This window comes from Aulonocara sp. 'chitande type north' Nkhata Bay, linkage group LG7 (genome assembly GCF_057382095.1).
Source record: "Aulonocara sp. 'chitande type north' Nkhata Bay isolate Kocher_YH1m ecotype deep benthic linkage group LG7, A_spYH_male_GT1.1, whole genome shotgun sequence".
Taxonomy (NCBI): Eukaryota; Metazoa; Chordata; class Actinopteri; order Cichliformes; family Cichlidae; genus Aulonocara; species Aulonocara sp. 'chitande type north' Nkhata Bay.
In genome coordinates, this window is record NC_141350.1 from 54,555,883 (window position 1) to 54,577,411 (window position 21,529).

The 21,529-nt window shown below is 40.6% G+C and overlaps 1 protein-coding gene across 2 annotated transcripts in view; it reads right to left on the reverse strand.

Annotated features, from left to right (window-relative positions):
- Window positions 1–11,327: 11,327 nt before the first annotated feature.
- tnca (tenascin Ca) overlaps window positions 11,328–21,529 on the reverse strand; it is a 59,153-nt gene continuing 48,951 nt past the window's right edge. For both annotated transcript variants that reach the window (XM_086301404.1, XM_086301405.1), the window contains 11 exons: window positions 21,228–21,350; window positions 18,557–18,700; window positions 18,332–18,451; window positions 18,102–18,245; window positions 16,752–16,882; window positions 15,819–15,951; window positions 15,275–15,426; window positions 14,983–15,079; window positions 14,734–14,895; window positions 12,290–12,453; window positions 11,328–12,092 (listed from right to left, as the gene is read on the reverse strand). In XM_086301404.1, coding sequence (XP_086157530.1) covers window positions 11,982–12,092; window positions 12,290–12,453; window positions 14,734–14,895; window positions 14,983–15,079; window positions 15,275–15,426; window positions 15,819–15,951; window positions 16,752–16,882; window positions 18,102–18,245; window positions 18,332–18,451; window positions 18,557–18,700; window positions 21,228–21,350 — 1,481 coding nt within the window. In that variant the 3' untranslated portion in view covers window positions 11,328–11,981. The remainder of the gene's footprint in view (window positions 12,093–12,289; window positions 12,454–14,733; window positions 14,896–14,982; window positions 15,080–15,274; window positions 15,427–15,818; window positions 15,952–16,751; window positions 16,883–18,101; window positions 18,246–18,331; window positions 18,452–18,556; window positions 18,701–21,227; window positions 21,351–21,529) is intronic.

The window sequence follows — 21,529 nt, forward strand, 5'->3', positions numbered from 1 at the left end:
TGGGACAGTGGCGCGGCTGCCCCTCTGTTGGTCTTCCTTGGTCTCTTGTGTTCTGGGGGCCTCTGGATGTCTGGAGTTTTGATCTCCTCCATACCTGCTTCATGCCCTGGAGGACGGGGCTGTGGCCCCCCCACACCCTCTAGCAGATCATTACATGAAGGAACCTTTTAAAAAAACAAGCGCGTCCATGCTCACAGGTGTACACACGGGTGATCACACCCACAAACTACACCCTTTTTGGCTCCTACCTCAAAGCACACTGTGTTCTGTTGATCTTATGTGCTGCACAATAATGTTTAATATTTAGTATTTACTGTCATATTCCCATATATCATTGTGATGTTGTTTATTCTATTACTCTTGTTCTCTTCTGCTTGCTTTCTTTTTTCTTTCTCAGCAGGTGATCCAGGTGATTGATATATGCATTTTTTATTTCTTTTTTTTTTTCTGCTCATTCTGTTGGTTTTTGTTTTTTGCCCTTCTCCCCCGTCCCTCTTCTCAGCTGTTTCTCTTTTCCTCTTTCTTTCTCCCCTTCTTTCCCCCAGTCAAGTCTGTCCCGTATTCAGTAAGTGAAAATAAAATAAACAATAAAAGGTGAATCAAATGGACCATTACGGCAAGGCTGGGATGGTCAATTTGGTAAAGTAAATCCGTTGGGCATCTTTCTTTGCCTTTAGACAACAATTCTGATGGCAAAAGAGCCAAACGGGACAGGCAAAAAAAAAAAGAAAAAAAAAGAAAAAGGATGCAGCAAACAGAATTGAATCCTGCCAACAACGCCATAACAAAACGGTCACAAACTAATCAAATTTAGATGGATGAGCCCCCAGTCTTCACAGACAGAGCTGCAGGGCCATGACAAAAAGGGAGATGCACACAGGGAAAGAACTTAATTTCAGTGGTGTAAAGCCATCCCACTGGATGGCTTTACACCACTGGATGGATGAAGAAATGGCACAAAAAAATATTGTTTAGTACGGAAGCCAAAATCCAAGCGGTATCTTGGGGAGAAGACCCTGAGATAAATAACTTTTATAGCGCACTAGCACACTGGGCCAAGGGATTGCAATGTCACTGATGGGAAACAAACCACCCCACCTCTCTAATACCTGCAGATGAGACCTGCCACATAAACAGGCCAAAAGGAAAGCAGGGTGAAGTGAGTTGTTACAGGTAGTATACTGAAACAAATTGCAAATGACTCGAGGGCTTGCATGCAGTACATGTTAGGTAATAACCAATTGTCTCACCTGCACTCCATCTTTGTTTGAAGAGCTTCATGTCTTTGAGTGCAACAGTCCTCACTCTTGGCAAAAGCAAACAGAATGATGCATTTCTTTAATGAGAGCAAGGTGATAGAAATTGTGTTGTAACCTTGCTGATAATCTGACCTGGGGTGGAATGAGAACTGCTCCTCTGAGGCCAGCATTAGAGAGACAGTGTTTCCTGTAGCTTGGGAGCAAGAATATGTGAAAATAGGAGCAGATGCTGAAAGATAGAAAGCTTCTCTGCCAACAATAACGCTTCCCTTTTTTTCCTCAAGATTTATCACGTTCAGTTTATTATTACGAGTCACATTAACAAGTATTAGTTTGCCATGTCTACTTTTACAAAGCAAACGCTCTCCAGTGTTAAACATGACATATATGGCGGCTCTATCACATGCACATCAGTAATTACAGATTGCAAATCTTTCAATCGGTTTAGCAAATACCGGATGGATTAACATGGAACGGTGTACAAACATTCATGATTCCCAGAGGGTGAATCTTACTAACTACTATGATCTCTGCTCCTAGCAGATCAAAATATGCAGTGATGCATCCCAAGACCTATGCTATTTAAAGTTTTGCACATTCACATTACCCAGAAGATTCATCGTAGCATTATTCTTCCGACTTCTGACTTTGGCATAGATGTCGGAAACGGCTATAATAAACTATTCAACTACTTAGAGAGCCGCCAGTGTGGCTGCAGACTTCAGAGGTAAAAGGTCATCACCACCCAGAACAATACATATAAAAACGACTGCATGGACCAGTAGCTGCTTTGCATTAAAGCTTTGTCATGGAGAAAATATGCTGGCAAATAAAAAGCTGTCAGCACTGCTGCGACTCTAAAAAAGACGAGCACTTATCAAAAATGGGCTCCTCGCTGGAATGACAGCTGATCAAATCTATGTTTAACTATCACAACACAGATGGGGATTTACAAGCATTTCAAATGTCAAAGGCCACGAAGGAGCCGGCCTCTGAGTTTGAATGCTTGTAGATTCATTGTGATGCTAATCCTGTTTTATCCAGTCAGACCCTAAAATAAACCGAGCGCTCTAAAGAATGAGCCGTAATCCCCATCACCGAGCTCTGTGCGCTCCCGTTCTTAGCCGGGATGTTATGTCACTGCAGTCAGAGCTGCAGAGTTAAAACCTTCCTCAAATGAGCGCGACGGAGGGGAATACGAGCAGGTAAAGCAAATATCATCCCGGGATTTTCAGAGATGATTTGAAAAGTATAAATGAAACAAAGTCAAGGCGTGGATTTAGGACCGTACACTGGTACACAATCGCACAAGCAGGAGATTTATTATAAGGTACAAAATAATGTAGAGGATCGACTTCTTTCAATGTATTTTTTATCATGCATTAAGTTGTTCACATTTATACGTTTAGCTGTGGTTGACATTATGTCTTTTGTTGCTCTCTTATTTTAGGGCAGGACTTCCGTTGGGTGCTACTAGTTTAGCTGGTTAGTATAGAATTTGACCTTTCACTGGACTGTCGAGCAGTAAAATAAATTGGTTTTCATTTATTTTATTTATTTATTGTTTTTTGATCATGTTAAAGTACCCTGTAAAGTATCCTGTATGGAGAAAATATGTTAGATTTACACCCTGGTTCTTCATAACATGTTTCCATCTTCATAACAACCATCTAACTTATCTGTTTAATTTTGGGGGGGAATTTAAAATTTACTGTGGTAACCCCTCGCAGTCTCCTAGGCTGGACCTCTCAAAATATTTATGGTTTTGTAACTTTGGAGCATTTTCAATGCAATTATCTGACAATAACTAATTAGTGAGCGGTCCACCTTCTCATCAAATATAGAAACTTCAGGCATAAAACAAGTAAGGTGGTGATGGCAGCCATAAAGCTGTCCACAAATCAGTAAGTAAAAAATCATCTTTTACAGTCTTTGCAACCAACTATTATTCCAGTTTTAGGTTTATATATTAAAAAAACAACAAAAAAGCCAATATTTAGGTTTATGTAGTGGTTAGCACTGTTGCCTCACAGCAAGAAGGTCCTGAGTTCAAATCCACCATCAGGTGGAACATAAGGAGTTTGCATGTTCTCCCTGTGCTCTCTGGGTACTATGGTTTCCTCCCCCAGTCCAAAAGCATGCATTTAGTGGGGATAGGTTAATTGGTAACCCTAAATTGCCCGTAGGTGTGAATGTGAGTGTGAATAGTTGTCTGTGTCTATCTGTTAGCCCTGTGACAGACTGGCGACCTGTCCAGGGCACCTTGCCTCTTGCCCTAAGACAGCTGGGATAGGCTCCAGCCCACCCGTGACGTTGAAAAGGATAAGTGGGAGAGAATGGATGGATGGTTTATGTATTACGATGCAGCTCACATACATCAGTAAGTACATTTTGTTAACTTTGCACAAACATGTTCTAGAGTGATACCCCTGCTTTCAGCCTCTGTGTATGTAAAGTGCATACTAACTGGCTGTAGTATTCAGCAACACTATAGATAAAAGCAGCAATTAATTACTTTCATCTATCTCTTTGTAAGGATGGAAACAATCAGGTTTGTTTTTATGCTTATTACATTTTTTGACGCCTTCGAGGTTGTGTTTAAGGTGCAAAAACACAAACATAATTTTTCTCATATTCTACATGCCTCATGTTGCAGCACCTTTAGACCCTTGGTCTAAAAAAAAATCCACGCAGCAAGCAGGTCCAGGATTCAAATCACTTTTAAAAAGTTTGCATCCTTGCCTTGGGTTTCAGTGGGTTCTCGCAGTCGTCCAGAATCCTCCCCAAATCCCAGTGCCACCAGATTTGGTTAACTGGTGGATCTAATTTGGCCATAGAATGTGAGTGTGAATGGCTGTCTGTCTGTGTGTTAGCCATATAACAGGTTGGTAGCATGATATAAACATTTCACTTATATGTATATGCCACCATTATATGTAAGTACAGCAAAGTAAAACATCTCTTTGGCCTTTTAAATCAGGTTTATAGCTTCTATTAAAATTCTGTGTGCATACATGACACATACTTTATATTTCACCAGTGCATTTGTTGCCTAAAAGTCCAGATGGCAACTTGATGAGGTAAAGCAGCACTATATGGGACTGCATTGAAACCACTTGAGTAGCTTATATGTGCGGTTCAATATGCACGGCTAAAATCCTCTTAGGCTCAGGTCCAAGTTGACATACATCTGGAGCAATCTAATGAAATGTGTTTCGTCTTTAATGCTCTCATTGTAAAATGAAGGAGGGATGACTTTGCACTAGCATCCATACTAACATAAGGATTAACAGATCCCTTAATTTGGAACAAGAAGGAAATGAAAGCCACTGTCTACAGGACGGAAGAGACTAAAACTGCAACCGTGCAGCCAAATAATTCAGTTTAATGTAACTGTCAGCTCTGATTTCTTGGCTTTTAATCAGAGGTCAGACATCTGGCCTCGAGGCTTTCATGTAATTACTCTGCTTATGTAAAATGGACAATAGCATCAAATCTATAAATTTGATCAAATCCACAGTGATTAACTAAACAGGCTCTGTTGTTAATCTGTGAAACAGGGATCCATTCGAGCAGATCATGCTCCACGTTGATAGGCAGAAACCCCCCCGAAGCATGATCTCATGTACATCGGAGGTCATTCAGCCAGCCACGGCGTATTAAGCTCTGTCTTATTTTCTACATTCTAATTTGAGTAACGCATCAGATGGTTGTGTGCGCTGTTGTGCCAACAGACATCAGGGCATAGTCAGAATGATTAATGACTATAATGTCATTATTTTTCCACAATGTTATGTATTGCTTGGATTATCCTGCACATAAATAGCTGTGAATTAATTCATCTCAATTCGCACCATTATTCTCAAAGCACTTTAATGAATGAGACTTAGATGGATTTGTTCCATGTTCCATGGAATGATATTGAAAGAACAATAACAATAATAATACCACTACCACTACTGCTATTAATAATAATAATAATTATAGTAATAACAGTATCTGGCATTTGCCTTTCTGGCAGACAGATATATTGTATTATAGATGAATGCATTGCTGGTTAAGTTTAAAGGGATATGCAGCTCAACAGAGCTCTCACTCTTTGTCAGCCTGACGACAGTGCAGAAAAAAAACCTGGGCTTTGTTTCTTTTTATCAATCAGTGATGAATAGTAAGATGTCCTAGCTTTATGGAGGAATTAAAAAAAATAAAAAAAATAAAAAAATAAATTGAACTGAATTGAAATTCGCTCATGCTAAAAGGCAGTAGGTTTCAAAAGACTCAATTCAATTCAGTTCAATTCAATTTTATTTATATAAATCACAACAACAGTTGTCTCAAGGCACCTTATATTATAAGGTAGACCCTACAATACTACATACAGAGAAAAACCCAACAATCATATGAACCCCTATGAGCAAGCACTTTGGCGACAGTGGGAAGGAAAAACCTCCGGCAGAACCAGGCTCAGGGAGGGGCGGGGCCATCTGCTGCGACCGGTTGGGGTGAGAGAAGGAAGACAGGATAAAGACATGCTGTGGAAGAGAGCCACAGATTAATAAGTAGTGTGATTCAGCATTAAAAACCCCAAGAGCGACGGCTCGTTTTCCACATGCCTCAGTTAGTGTGTTAAATGTTAAACGTCATGACAGTACAAGCAGAAAAAAGACTAAAACACTTGTTTGAAAGAGTTGGTGAAAGACTCTTCTCTCTAAAAAGAACACGTCAGCAGGTTTGCATCTGAACAAATTGTAATCGGCGTTCTGGAACAATGTTCTTTGGACAGGCAAGACCAAAATGCAGTGATGAATTGGACATCTTGCAGTCACTGAGTCGACCATGAACCAAATCAATCCCAAAGTATTCTAGAGTATTCTAGACTGCTGAGGCTCGGCTGAAATAGTGTGTTGCAACAAGACAGCACAGCAGCAAATCTACAACAGAATGGCTAAAAGAAAAGAAGCAAGATGTTGCAATGGTCCAGTCAAAGTCCAGACCTCCACCTGATTGAAACGGCATGACCTTAACAGAGCTATCAATGAATGTCCACAAACCTCAATGAACTGAAGCAATGTTGTAAATAAGAGGAGGCCAAACTTCCTTCACAACAGTGTAGGAGACTTGTAAAGTTTTTGCTGTTAAATGTGCTTCTACAAGCTACCGAGTCATGGGGTGTACTGAGCTTTTCACACACTGTGTCTGCCTTTTGGCTTCGTTTTTATGTTGTTGTTCATCTCAAGTTGCACTTACCTAATTTGAAAACCTTTTAAGGACAGATGCATTACTTTTTACCCGATCTGTGCATTTCCTTGTTATTTATCATCATTTGATAAACTAAAATTTCTGTTAGGTTTGAAGTTTATTGATCAATGTTAGCACTCTTGCATTTCAGGTAAATAGTATAACTCATAAAACTGTCAAAACACATTTCACAAACCTTTTAAATTAGGTCAGTAACAAACCAGCACACTACCATTATTGAGACAATAGTCTAAAGGCTCTGCAGTGTTGCTGTGTCGTGCTGCTTGAATTCAGCAACACGGCATTAATCACTGTCCAGTAATGTTTGCCCTGTAGTGTGCAGGAATGTGTGAATTGTCTTCTGTGTAAAATTTGTTTGTGGACACCTCCAGGTGCAGTCTATCATGTCCATTTGCTCTACAATGAGCTTTAGGTCAAACTTCCTGTGTATGCGCTTTCTTATTTTTAGTGCTGTGCCACCATCATCTTTAGCTTTAGGAGTTCCATCAGCATGTAGAAGAATCAGACAGAGCATAAAATTACCTATTTTTCAATTACATATGTCCAGAGAAGGAGTGGAAAGTAGTGCGTTGAGCACTGAAAGGACTGTGGCCGATGATTTAGATACATGTTCGCACAGTGCCAGGGACTCGGCACTGAAAGCAGAGCCAATTCAAATATAGCACACACTCTTGGGGAAAAGTTTCCTTGAAAAACTTGATTTATGACAGTCCAGAGTGATTCAGTGAGGCCGCATGGCGTGATTAATGCAAACAGATTTTCTTAGGCAACACAGTAACCTTTGCTCAGTTGGCACATGCAGAAATCCTTTTTTTTTTTTTTTTTAATTTTGGCTCCCATTTGACCTCATGAAGTAAAAGCTCTGTCTTCATGTTGCTTGCAGAAAATATTTCACATAGGGCACACTATGAAAATAGAATCAAATTATACAGTCAACATTACATAAAACAGAACATCATGTGCTCATTTTTGTTTACTGAATAGAAACCAGTTATTTTTTAGGTCATTGCATCAGCAGGAGAGAGCTGGCTGTGTAAATCTGAGACAGCTCTTTGAACAAACAGTGATATAACACTGTTCAAATACTGAGAGTATCACAATGTGCTACAACTGCATGACAGTTCTGAGAACTCTTGGCTAATTTTGGTTCACATGTACTGAGGCAAGTCTCTGTTGAAGGGGTGTATGCATTACCCTGTGGGATGTGGAGTCATGTGAAAAACAAAGTTTTTACAGGAATCTGTGCAGTCCTGTGAAAAATGCCCCACCATTTAGCAGCAATAACTTGAATTTATCATTAGTTCATTTTCTCACTTTATCAGTCTTGTCACTTTGTGGAATTTTGGCATGCTTTTGTTTGCAGCGTTGCTTCATTTCAGAGGTTTGAGAACAGCTCTCTTAAAGTTACACGGCAGCATTTCAATCAGGTTGAGGTCTGAACTCTAACTGGCCTGTTGCAATATCGGGTTTCTTTTCTTTTTCAGCCATTCTTTTGTAGTTGTCCTGCTGTGCTGGGAATTGTTGTCCTGTTGCATGACTCAATTTGAGCCAGACTTTAGCTCTCATACATTTGACTGTAGAATATTTTGGTATACAGAGGAGTTCATGCTTAACTAAATGAATGCAAGGTGCCAAGATCGTCACCCGTATGATGTGTTTGTGCTGATATGCTGTGTTTGGTTTTCACCAACCATTGCCACTGCTGAGCATTGTTGGTGAAAACCAACAATGCTCAGCAGTGTTGGTTTTCACATAGTTACAGTTATCTTGTGGTTTGCACAGATGCAACTTTGCAAAGCTAAGACATGCTGACCTGTTCTTTTTAAGAAGATGAAGGTTTCTGCAGGCAACACTTCCAAACAAGGGTTAGGAAAGGTTACCTTCCAAACTCTTACACCCAGTACAATTAGAAAGACTGACCTGGTCATACTATTGTCTGATCAAGGGATGAATTTGTTGTAATGCACACTCCTAAGTGTACATTAGTGTCCTTAGACTTCTTTAGACAAACAAGAAAAAGAGGCCTCAGATGAAATCCTCAGTGGAGGAACCAGGCCGCATTCTGATACTGATATGCTGGAAGCTAAAGAGACCCTTACAGGTAACAAAAGCTTTCCTAGAAATACTCTTATTGGCATGAAGTACTATGGATATAGTGGGTTGAGCCCCCATTTTGCTCTTAGATCTGCTTTAATTCTTCATGGCATAGACTCAATAAAGTGAAACGTTCTTTCGGGCGACCGTGGCTCAGGGGGTTGGGAAGCGTATCTGTAACCGGAAGGTCGCCGGTTCGATCCCTGGGCTCTCTGTCCTGGTCGTTGTGTCCTTGGGCAAGACACTTTACCCTACTTGCCTACTGGTGCTGGCCAGAGGGGCCGATGGCGTGAAATGGCAGCCTCGCTTCTGTCAGTCTGCCCCAGGGCAGCTGTGGCTACAACCGTAGCTTGCCTCCACCAGTGTGTGAATGAATAGTGGCATTGTAAAGTGCTTTGGGTGCCTTGAAAAGCGCTATATAAATCCAATCCATTATTATTATTTAGAGAGCATGGTCCATATTGCCACGATAGTATCATGCAGTTGTTGCAGACTTGTTGACTGCATTTCCCAAAGATGCTGGGTCTTTTGGATTGAAATCTGGTGACTGGGACTGCAGGTGCTATTTGAGTAAAGTGAACTATGGATACTGGATGCCTGTGCTGGCATTTCTCCTGCGGTGTTGCTACCAGTGTGTGAAGAGTGGGAGAAGAGGGTTGCATTGACAATCCAACACAATGGGCAGCATTGAACACATTTTATAAGTGGTCAGAAACTTGTAAATAACTCATGAAAGAATAAAGTTACATTGAAACCAAGCACACCATTGTTTTTTCTTGTGACATTACCAATAAGTTTGATGTGTCACATGGCCCTCTTCCTATTGAAAAAACAAAAGTTGTATCCAAGATGGCCGACTTCTAAATGGTCACCACCCATCTTGAGGAGTTTGCCCCCTCACATATACTAATGTGCCACAAACAGGACTTTAATATCACCAACCATTCCCATTTTATTACGGTGTATCCATATAAATGGCCCACCCTGTATTATTTAATTAGTTCAGTCTTATTACCTTATTGTCTTGGAGCAACTGTAACCCACATAATTTCCTTAAGGATTATTAAAGTATTCTGATTCTGAATAATGTTTTTTTTTTTTTATCTTCCTGGGACCACAAATTTCACACCAATCCATCTTCTGACTGTCTCAAGTATCTCAGTCTGGAACAAAGTGGCGGACTTCCTGCTATCTCCTTCGTCAGAGCCTGAAGAACTCAGAACATCAGTAGAAAGCTAAACCTGTTCTGGGATAGCTTTCTATAAAATCTGACAGATTTCAGGCAGAGATGTAAACACTTAAACTATCTGAGAAAATATCTGCATTATTGTGTCTGCAATCAGCCCTTCTGCCATGGGAAATGTTAGCCTGTTATTGACAAACACAAGTTCCTAAAGAGTGAAGACTAGGATCCCTGGAAAGGTTTTACTTGAGCACTTTAGTCTGTCTGGAGATAGATTACAAGGACGTCCAACTTGTGGAGCCCTTATTTAGAAACATCTCAGGATGAAATGAGATATTAGCAGCATGCATTAGTAGAAATCCAGGTCAGAAGTTATTTCTAAATCTTGAACTTAATATGGAAAACTCCCAGCTCTGTGCCAGCCGACATCTCGTGTCCTGGGGTTTGCATGCTTAATTGTAATATTCAAACATATAGTTCCAACATCCTAAACTTCCAACAACTGAAAGCGTCAGTCTTCAGTGAGCACACACAAAGGCTGACATGGACACCAATACTCAGAAGCTGTTTCTTCGATCATTCCCTTGTAGGATCAGATGCAAGAGGCCAAAATGTCCCCATTCAATTGGACTGCAAAACAAACAAACTGTGCCAGAGGGTGCAGAGAGGACATAGAAGTGGCTGCAGATTGCGAGGAAGGGTCGGATCGTTCGGCCACGTGCTAATGTTGAAAAAAGATATCTAGCCTTGACAGGAAGTAGAGCATGTGGCTCAATTATCTTTAACTGAATTTTCTCATTAAAGTCAAATCTTTCAACTCCAAAGTCTTTTTTTTTTCTTTTTCTTTTTTTAAGAGGCGATCAAATTTGGATTTGATGACAACTGCAGAAAAGGTATTGACTTTGCAAACCTTGTGTGGCTTGGAGCGGGGGGGGGGGGGGGGGGGGGGGGGGGGGGATCCAAAGGCCTTGAATTGCAAAAGAGAAAAGATAAACCACATTTTAAACTTTGGCATGTTGAACAGATGTAGTCACCGAAAGCAAAACGCCCTTCTGCAAAGATTTAAAAAAGATTTATAATAGCATCAAACTGGTAATAACCTAAAATTAAGATCTTTTAGTAACACATTGAATCAAAGAAAGACCAAACCCCAGTCATGTCTTTAAACCCCCCCCCCCCCTTTTTTTTATTAACAATGAAACACTTTTTATCAGACCTTCTGAGCTGTGTTTAACAGTAATTGCTACTACACCTGATAAATGAATGTTGCTGTTATTTTCCAAGCTACTCTACCTAAGAATAAATGCAATTTAAGACCTTTAAAATTTGGTGCTTTTTACTGTTTTAAGACCCACGGCCACTGTGAATAATCTTTAACACTTACCATCAGCTGCCTGGTAATATTAGTCCTTCAGCTGCACTTAGCAGCAACACACAGGGCGCCCCTGTGCAGTACTGCACAGAGCAAACACCGCCATCTGCTGGGGTGGACGTGGTTCAGCTGGTCACTAATAAGAAGAGCCACCACACGCTTGTATCAAACTAACATCTTCTTTTATTTGTATTGAAGGTTACAGAGCATCAGGTCTTTTTGTTTTCCTATCAAAATAAGTAAATCAAAATTCAAGCAAGAGTTCAATAGCTTCTTGGGGGATGGGATAAGTGGATTTGTACAGTAAACATATGACAATATTTAAGTTTTTAAGCTTTAAAGTTTTCATGTGATGCATCTAACCTGGTCAGTGTTTCCGTTTGAGATGGATGAGGCGAACGCTCTGATGCATGACTTCAGGGGATGTGCCTTTTGACATGTTACTGATTCAGTGAATCGTTTCAGATCCATTTTTAATTTTTTTAATTAATTTACTTAAATTTTTCTACAGGTGTTTGGTCCCAACAACACATATATGTCCGTTCGTGAATCAAACTTAGCATCTACTCTCTTTGGGAATGCAAAAATATACAATCACACACGGGAGAACTACACAAAAAACAACAAAAAACCCCCAGTTAATGATCCTCCAGGGTCTTTCCCCACATTGAAAACTCAGTCACAGCGTGGTGTGACTGCCTGTACGTGTGTTCGTGTGTTCGAGTGTTCGAGTGTTCGAGAGTGTCTTAAAGATGGGGGAGCACAGATGCTGATGCCTGGAGATGAGGTGTGAAGGAGAGAGGGCTTGATGAGTCTATGATCGCTTTTTTCTGCTCTCAAAATTTCTGAAGTTGGCCGGCCTTATCTTCATCTCTGCAAACTGGATCGAGTGTTCGTGGCCCTTCCAGTGGAACCAGTTGATCCCCTGTGGAAAAAACAACAACAACCCCCCCCCCAAACAATACAAATCATCAGCTTTTCCTAAACTGCACATCCAGCAGTGAGCAGGGAGCAAGTTTCACTGGGAAAAATCTGATTTTCTCATTAGATAATTCAACTGCTTATGGCTCGTGTTATGGTTTACCACTTCATTTTCTGCGATGCGTGTGAAAGCGTTCGTACCTTACTGTGACTTTTGTCGCCATATTTCCCCATGAGGTTGACACGGTGACAGTTTTTATACCAAAAGGCGCCTTTGTAGGACAAGGCGCAGTTGGTCACAGCGATATCGTTATCATTGTCGTAAGTGGAGAAGGGCCGACCCTGGTGGTAGGTCATGGAGTCACCTGGTGGACAAATGAGTATTATTCAGTTAAGGCAGTCTGATGAAAAGTGACTTTTCTTAGAAATAATTTGACATTCTAGGAAATACGTTCAGTTTATTGCCAAGAGTTTAATGAGAACATTCGTCACTGTCGAAATTGCACGATTTAAAATGCAGGATTAAATTATGTCTTTAAGGAAACAGCTGTGAGCTTGTTTGTACTTCAAAAGATAAACCCAAGGTTTTAAGACAGAAAACTTCTTTTGAAAAAAAAAAAATTCCCCAAAAAATTCTTTTGAATTATTTGTTGTTGTTTTTTAATAAACTGTGCAGACAAAATGTGATCAAAACGGGAATAGTGTCACATTTTCTAGTATTTCCAGATTATGTCTTTTTTCATTGTACCCACAATCCTGAGGGACAAGCAGGAGTACACAGGTGTCAACCAACACCACGTGGATCCTGGACTACCTGGCAAGGTAGTCCATAGTGCCATCAGTATGTAAGGATCCAGAAGTGTGTGTCTGATAGGGTCTTCTGCAGGCGCCCCTCGGGGAACAGTTCTATTCTATTCTCCTTATACACCACAAGACTTCACCTGCAGCTCTGATCACTGCTTCCTGCAAAATTTCTTGGATGACTCAGCAGTTGTTGGTCTGATAACAGGGAGTACAGAGAAATTACTTTGTTGACGGGTACCAGGAGAACCGCCTACAGATCAGGTACAAACATCCTCGACTTACACCCGTGAACATCCAGGTAATGGATGCTGAGCGCATCGACTTATATAAGTACCTAACACCCTAACTAGACTGGATTAACAATACAAAGGCCATCTGCAGGAAAGGACAGAACAGGCTGTATCTGCTATGGAGACTCGGTTCTTTTGGAGAGCAGGGGCATCTCTTGAGGACCTCCTATGACTCTGTGGTTGCATCGACCCTCACTTATGGTTTGCTCTGCAGGGCAGCAGTATCTGCTCTGGAGACAGGAAGAAAATGAACTGGCTGATCAAGAAGGCCAGCTCTGTTCTGGGATGCTAGCGGAGGTGGTGGGTGACAGCAGAATGATGGCTAAGCTGTCATCCCTGCTAGAGAACACCTCCAACCCCCAGGCAGGTCACCCTGACAGCACCGAGCAGCTCCTTCAGTGACAGGCTGCTGCACCCACGGTGTGCAAAGGAGAAATATCCGAGGTCTTCCTTTCTAGCTGCTGTCAGACTGTACACGTGAAAATGCACCACACACTGTACATATTTCTGAAATGCCAAGTGTATCACTGTATCACATCTACATCTACATATCCATATATATATATGTAAATAATATTTCTTCTGCCTTGTATAGTTTACATTTGTCTTCCGTTGTTGTTTCATCTATTTATTCCTGGTCTCTTCGTTCTGCTGCTCTAGCAATCTGAATTTCCCAACAATGGGACTAATAAAGCCTCTTATCTTATCTGGTTTTATCTTATCTTTCGTGGTGCTTACGTCTGAATCACTGAGTGTCTCAGGATCATAAGATTTTATGTCCCTATATTCACTTTATTAAACTTTAAAGAGGGCGATATAGCTGCTGAGACAGTTGTGTTCAGTGCAGTGCCCTCGTGTCTTGGCTCAGACTCACTGATCCGGATCAGTGGGTGTGATCCAGACCTCTGTGTGTTCATATTTGAATCAAACTATCAGCCAAACTTTTACAAAGAACTTGTGAGCACCAGTGGTGTTTCTCCATTTCACAGCCAAAAGCTACATTCACGAGTGTTAATATATGACGAGAATGGAACATTATTTTGACACAGGAGGAGTTACGAGCAGAAGACGCGCTGCGAACAATAAAAGCTTTTATGAAGTTTCCATTTGTTTTGACGAGCCAGCTATTTCACGTGGTTATTAAATCCTTTGAAGGTGATCAAAATGCTCTTTTCAGGGATTTCTCCTGTGTCATCAGAACAGATCGAGCAACCAACAAAAGTGCTAAACAAAAAGAAAAATTTATATTGTGACACTCAGAGTGAGTGTTTTTTTCCAACCTGGATTAGTGTAATCTTTCAAGCAAACACTCTGTAATTAATTGGCTGTGAGTCAAAAAAATATTGACAGTATAAACATAAAATTTGGCTTCATTAAATAAACTAGACAAAAAAAATCTGCTTATTCTGAGAGGTTCAACTGAACTGAGCCTTTATTACACTTACTGGAAGGAAACAAGAGTGAATACCCTTCTCTTGTCTAACGTTAAAGTACAAAGTTAATACTCGTACTCCCCAACATGTCAGGCTATTTCATTAAAGTGATACCAACCTGCTGTTCCACTATATGTTCCTATGTAGATTTTATAGCGTGTCCTTGGCTCTGCAATTGTGAACTTGTCATATTGCGCGTAGGCGTTCTCCCCGTTGTCCCTCAAGTCCACTCGCAGCTCATAATGGCCTGAAGATGTGATTTTATGGAGGTTGGAGAGACCTACAACCCAAGTTTAATATGTGTGAGTCAGGAGGGCAGTGAGTGAGGGAAAGAAAGCAAATACGGCTCCAGAATGAGCGAGCTTACCCAGCCAGAACTCATCGTTCATGTTACCAAAGCCAGCCGTGTAGTTCTTCCAGTTCCTGAAGAATTCCAGCTTTCCATTCTGGCGTCTGAGGAAAACCTGAAGAGTACCGACTCTCATGAGTGTCAAAACAGCTTCACGACAATCATAAGAAGCTAGGCTAAGGCCACTGTGGTGCTGTCTATCATTTGTCATCAGAAAAACAGGTGCCACATAAGCAGAATCATCAGGATTCAGCTTGAATAATGGTGTGAAACGGGCTTTATTTGGATTCCAGAAGGCTGATTTCCTCACCAGCCATCCTCCGCCATCTGTGGTCATGTCACAGTAAACCTGGATGGGCTGGCTCTCCTCTCCTCCAATATAGATGGTATACAGACCAGCGGTCGTCTCTCCGTTCAGTAATATCTGAGCACAGTCCCGTGGGCGTCTGTACAACTGTCCGACTGAAAAGCACATATTAAAAAGGCATCGCGTTAGAGACCCTGAAGGATGCGCTCACTTATTTTTCGTCCCTGTTAAATAAACAAAGCATGAGGCTGTATATAGCATCCTGAGAGAGAACTACGGAACGGGGGAGGGCCAAACAAAGGAGAAAGAAGGTTATTCCATCTGGAGCTCAGACAGAAAGAAAAACAAGCACAGGTGATCTGGCTCCAATATCAGTGCAAATGAAAGGAATGCACATTAGAAGATCTCTTTCTAATGTGCATCTGGACTGTTGCATAACAGCCAAACCCTTCACTTCTGAGAAAGCAGCGACAAGTCCAGTGCTCCCAATTTTCAGCTATACGTACACATTAATTAAGAAGAGGTTTGTGTGTGTTTTAATGCTTACGGGTAGTGAAGACGGTGGCCACGTGGCGACTCCTCTGGGCTCCAGCGGCAGCCTGCAGTCTCACATTGTACTCCGTGGAGCCAGTGAGCTGCGACATGCTGTAAGATGATGCTGTTGGGCTTAGCATCACCTCCTGAATTCATGCAAGACACACACATTATTTACACCAATGGCATTTCTTAACTGATTACTATAGCGGCTCGAAGTGCAGGACACAGAAACATTTCAGAAAACATGACAACACCATGAACATTGGAATGGATTGAACCCAAGAGCATTACGATGGGTTGATGTCATTTCCTTGTTCTATACTATTCCCTCAAACTGAAAGAAAGAAGACGAGATTGCAAGCGTAAGGCAATATTTTAACAAAGAACACTGATAAGCTGGATTTCATAAACTACAGATGGTGAAAAAAAGGAGAAGGAATCCTGCACTGTGTCTGTTTCTGTTTCAGGGCATGCAGCTCTTGGAAATCATCCAGAACTCATCATGATATCATTTCTTATTGTTTGTGTTTTTTTTCTGTTTTCTGAAATGTTGTGCAAAATGCACATTAGGACCTAACAATCTATCAGAGCTCCAGATTTTACTTTTTAAATTTCACAAATAAAGGTTTTCTCAGCAAAGGAGCCTTGCAACAGCGATAAGAAAAAAAACCCCTTTTAACAGGAAGACATTGGCAGACTTTGTCTCAGGCAAGGCAAGGAAACAGGACAAAAAAGTCACTGTGGAGAAGAGTAACTAAATGCAAAATGGAGAGTGAAAAGAGAAATTCTCAGAGCATTATGGGAAGCCCCCTGCAGCCCAGGCCTATTGCAGCATAACTAAATGATCGGAAACTTGCGCTTTCAACGACAGTTAGAAAAACTGGAGAAACACGGCAAAACATATCTGTTGTCAAACGATGAAATGACACGGGCATGTACGTACCCTGATTGTTCCATCAGCAGAGGAGAAGCTGAGCATATATCCAGTGACAGCAGCATGAGGTGGTCTCCACTTCAGAGTGGCGCTGTCAGTTTGAATATTCATAGCTATCAGATCGCGAGGAGGGTCCACATCTGCAAATACAGCATCACATTAATCATTCGGTACAGCTGATGTGGTTAAGAAATCAGCGCATGTTGCTTAAGGTTATATTGACGCTGATATACTACATATAAAAGATAGACAGAGACGTGGGAAAACCAGATGTTTCTATGGCAGGATTTTTTCAATCACAGGCAGATTCACCTCGAAGAATAAGCTACTTTTAATCTTTTTTTTTACTCTAATGAGGCCCCTAAATTACAAAAACAAGACTTTAAATTAGCAAATGAGACCATAAACACATCAGGAAACTGTTCATAATATGGCTCAGAAATATGGGTGTAATTAAATTGAAGTTTGCTGTATTTTGTTTGAAATTACAATGTAATTATATATACAAATTCTTAAAGCTAGGTACACCAGAATAATGTGGTAACAAGTCAGTCTTTAACAAGAAACAAAGAAATAATTTTAATTTGTGGAAATTGAAGTAATGTGTAAGTAATGTTAAGAACTGCTACAGTTACAGAAAATGACATTGAACAAATTATGGTTTCGGGGCTGGAGTCGGCACCAGTAATGGACAGACAGCCAATTGGATCCTCCGGCTCAGTGCTGGTGAAATTGTTTTGGGTCTTCCACTTGACTTTTTTGTTCCATAATCCTCAGGATCATTTAAGAAATTCCAAATAACTGTCCTACTGCGTCCCACCTCAGCAGTGATGGCGCACTGCGAGAGATCCTGGTTATGCAGTTTAACAACCCAACTATGTCCAAAAAAGGAAAGTTTTTTTGTCTTTGCCATGAGAACGTCATCACAGTGTGACTACCTGCCAAAAAATGACAATGAATCCACATTTTTGCACAGATTTGGCCTTTTAAAGGCATGTGGTCCTAAACTTTTGATCAGCTGTAAAGCAGCCTGCTTCAGTTTAAGCGTTGTTGTCAATAAATTGCATGCTCAAAAACATGTTTTGTCTCACTCCCATTTCTTGTTGTTGCATATTGAAGTTCTTCTTGGAACCTTGTTAAGATCCAACCATGCAAAATAGGATTTTCTGCCATTTTTCCAGTGGTCTTAAACTTTTGACCGGGACTGTATAATTAAATTAGAATTTCAAATAAAATACAGTGAAATTCCATTTAATTCCAGGGAATTACATCTTTAGTAACAGGCCATATTATAGAGTGTTCCCCATCTTTTATATTAAGCAATACTTTTATACAATCTGGACATCTTTCTGTGTTTACCTGTGGTGAATTCGGTAACAGCAGAAGCACTCCTCTGAGCTTCTTTCATAGCATGAACTCCCACGGTGTAGTGGGTTGCTGGAACCAAGGAGTTCATCTCAAACTCCACAATGTTCCCAGAAACGTGTTCCACTGTTGGGGACACTATAGGGCAGGAATTAAATTATGCAATCAATACAAAGTCAGTTAAAATGAACAGAAAGCAAGCTCGTTTAAACTCAGAGACACACCAGAATCAGCACTGTAGGTAATGATGTAGCCATCAACAGTGGCGACAGATGGTTGCCACAGCAACAGGGCCGAAGTGTCCGTGACATTGATAACAGTAAGACCACGAGGTCTGTCCAAACCTGCGGGGCACGAGGAAGATCACAGAGAAAACGTGTGGGGTCAGTACATTTTTAACTGACTCCAGTATTGCCGGAGTCAAGGCTGCATAAGAGAAAAAAGCCAACCTGTGGTCACAGTGTCTGTGCTGGGGTCACTTTCCTCCAGACCCTTCAGAGCACTGACGGTTACTTGGTACGTCTTTCCGGGAATCATATTGGGAAGCAAAGCCTCGAACACGCTGCCATCTACAGTCAATGTCATTTGGCTTCCTGTGGGGGAGAGAGAACAAACACATGTACTATTGATTCAAAGACAAGCTTGTCAAGAGGTGTCAGATTTTATCTATTGGTGTATTTCCACTGTACTGAACAAGATGTACTAAAGCTCTTCACGTACTTTGTGGTGGGTGGTGATAAATGTTTGAGTACTGGAGATTGAGGCCAAGAGAAGCCTTTGTAAGGCTGAGATAAATGCTTACGTCAACTAAAAAATGACAAACTGATTGCAATCACAGTGCGCCGTATTGCTAATGATAGTGTATTACTTTCATTACTCAAGAGCATGGTCCTATATTTTATGATTTATGATGATGAAGTGAGCTTCCTCAAAACTAGCAGCTAAAAACAAATTTGCTCTTGCTCCAAACTGCATGTCTGTACTCTGTAGATCAGGCGTGCGTAGATTTCCTGTGTTCAGCTTCTCATCCATGCTCATGTACTCACAAATCATCTTTGTGTGCTATGAATCGTGACACAAGAGCTAAATACATGCATACAAAATATTTTTCTTTTTTCTTCGTTTTGTCATTGTTACACTATGTGTTTTATTCTGTTGTTAAGTGTCCTTGGGTGTCTTGAAAGGTGCTCTTAAATAAAATTGATTAATATTATTATTAATAATACCTTGTTTGGTATTTCCTTTCTATCTGTTATTATCTAATAAAAGCAACAATCATTAAAGAGGATTTATTGCATATTTCATTAGTGGGCTCCATTGATGGATATTAAATATGGCTAAAGTTTCTAATAATGTGTGCAATAATGTGTGATTTGTAAGTAATCCCTGTGAGTCAAAGGCTCAGACTTCAGACTGCACAAAACGCTGTGTGTCTGCTCTTGAGTCTCACTGATTGCATAGCGAGTGGCTCGATTAGCAGGTTGTGACAGTTTAAACAGTAACCTTACCCACCTGCTGAAAGAAAGTTGGCTTAAAGGGAAGGGACCTTCTTTCACAGACTGGGTGAACTGAGGGGCTGCATCAAGTAAATAACTATTATATTGAACTGAATCATGCACAACTACTCTGGCAGAGTGGATAAAAAAATATTGAGCTGGAAATTGGTCTTCTTAAAAAAATATTTTTATAAGATGAAAAATCTCCAAGTAGTGCAGTGCCAATAGTATCAAATGATGTTGACAGTGAGACGTTCCCGGTTAGCCTGAGCAGGTATTTTACCTTGAAAAGGGTTTATATTTCCTTTCTTTCTGAACTTTGATATATAGCTCCCTCTTGTACAGATTTTGCATTGACAATAAACATATTGCACCATTTTTAGAATAGCTCGACAACTATGTGACTCTGTCACTGAACTATGGTAAAAGGTTGACCAGTGATTGAACCAAGGACATGCTGTTAAAGGCCTTAATTTCATCTGGTGAGCCCACTAACCAATCAGCTGTCAGAAAGAAAGGCAGGATGAAGGGCTATAGCAGAAGCACAGGAACTCTGTACAAGCAGCACATGATAGGCATGTGACTTGAGTGCAGGCGTGCAGCTTTGAGCAAGAGCAGAACAAATCTGCATACAGGGAGGGATCATTTCAGTTCTGGGAAGATCACTGAGTAGCTAAAGATGAAAATGAAAGCACACGTTTTCAAACAAAAGAACCATCCTCTTGAATAAAGTAAAAGAATTTTCCTCAAGATATTTACAATGTTTGCAATCTTAGATTAGCATGTTAGAAGTTTTGCTCCTAAGCCCGATGGGGAATGTCACTGACATGGATTTAAAAAATCATGGAAAATTTAAGTTTTCCAGAGACTAGAAAAGCATCAGTATCACTGATGTCAGAGGAGTTGATACATTTTTTCAGATTTATTGAAAAGTGATATCTATAGACTTTTTGATATTTTATACATTTAAATGTATAAAATTCATTGTTTACTGGACCAAATGTTTGCCAGTGTGACGCCATTAGCATGGTAACGCACCAGAAGTACCAACAGAACATCAAAAAGATTTTAATTCACTATTATCTTGAACGGTGCATTAATAAATAAATAAAAAACCTCGACCAAATAAGCATTAATAAATGTCACTGATCTGTACAGAATTAAGAATTCATCACACCTGTGAGTCAATGTGCATTGCACAGCAGTATTTTAACAGAATGCCAGCCATTACTGTAGTTCGAACAGTATGGAAACACAAGAGCACACAACAAATGACATGCAAATAAAGTCCTCAGCGGTCCGCCTGTTTCCAGTGCTTAGCAGCGTTACACTGAGCCTAGTTTAGCGGGTTTGCTATCTGGAAGAGAGTCGCTCTTCTTCACATTCTGACTGTGTGAGAGCTGCACAGAGAAGTGAACGCTGTTACTGAAAGTCTGTTTCTGAAATTAGAAAGTGAAACTGAACTGATAAGTGGATTAATTTTGATATTATCACATGCATGTTTCTGACATGTCAACATCAGTATATCTGATGAACACGGACACAACAACGAAGCTAAAATTAAAACTGTTTAATTAAATTCAACCTTAAATGTAACTTGTATAAACAATGATTGACCTCTTACCTCCTTCAAATGGCACATAGGTGATGCGGTAGTTATCCACCGGAGAGCGAGGCATGGACCAGTGAACTACGGCTGAAGAGTCAGTCACTTCAGAGAAGTGAAGTCCTCTGGGAGTGCTGAGGCCTAGCAAAAAGCAAATGGATTTGCGCAGAGAGCAAAAAAGCAAAGTAAAAACTGTAAGTATCGTAAGTAAGTATGTGAAAACACAGTTTTTCCCAAAAGGACGTTTTTCGACAGACGTGAAGTTTCAAAGAAACCAGAGGAATAAAGATGATTAGTGGGACACTGGGTTGAGTTCTCTG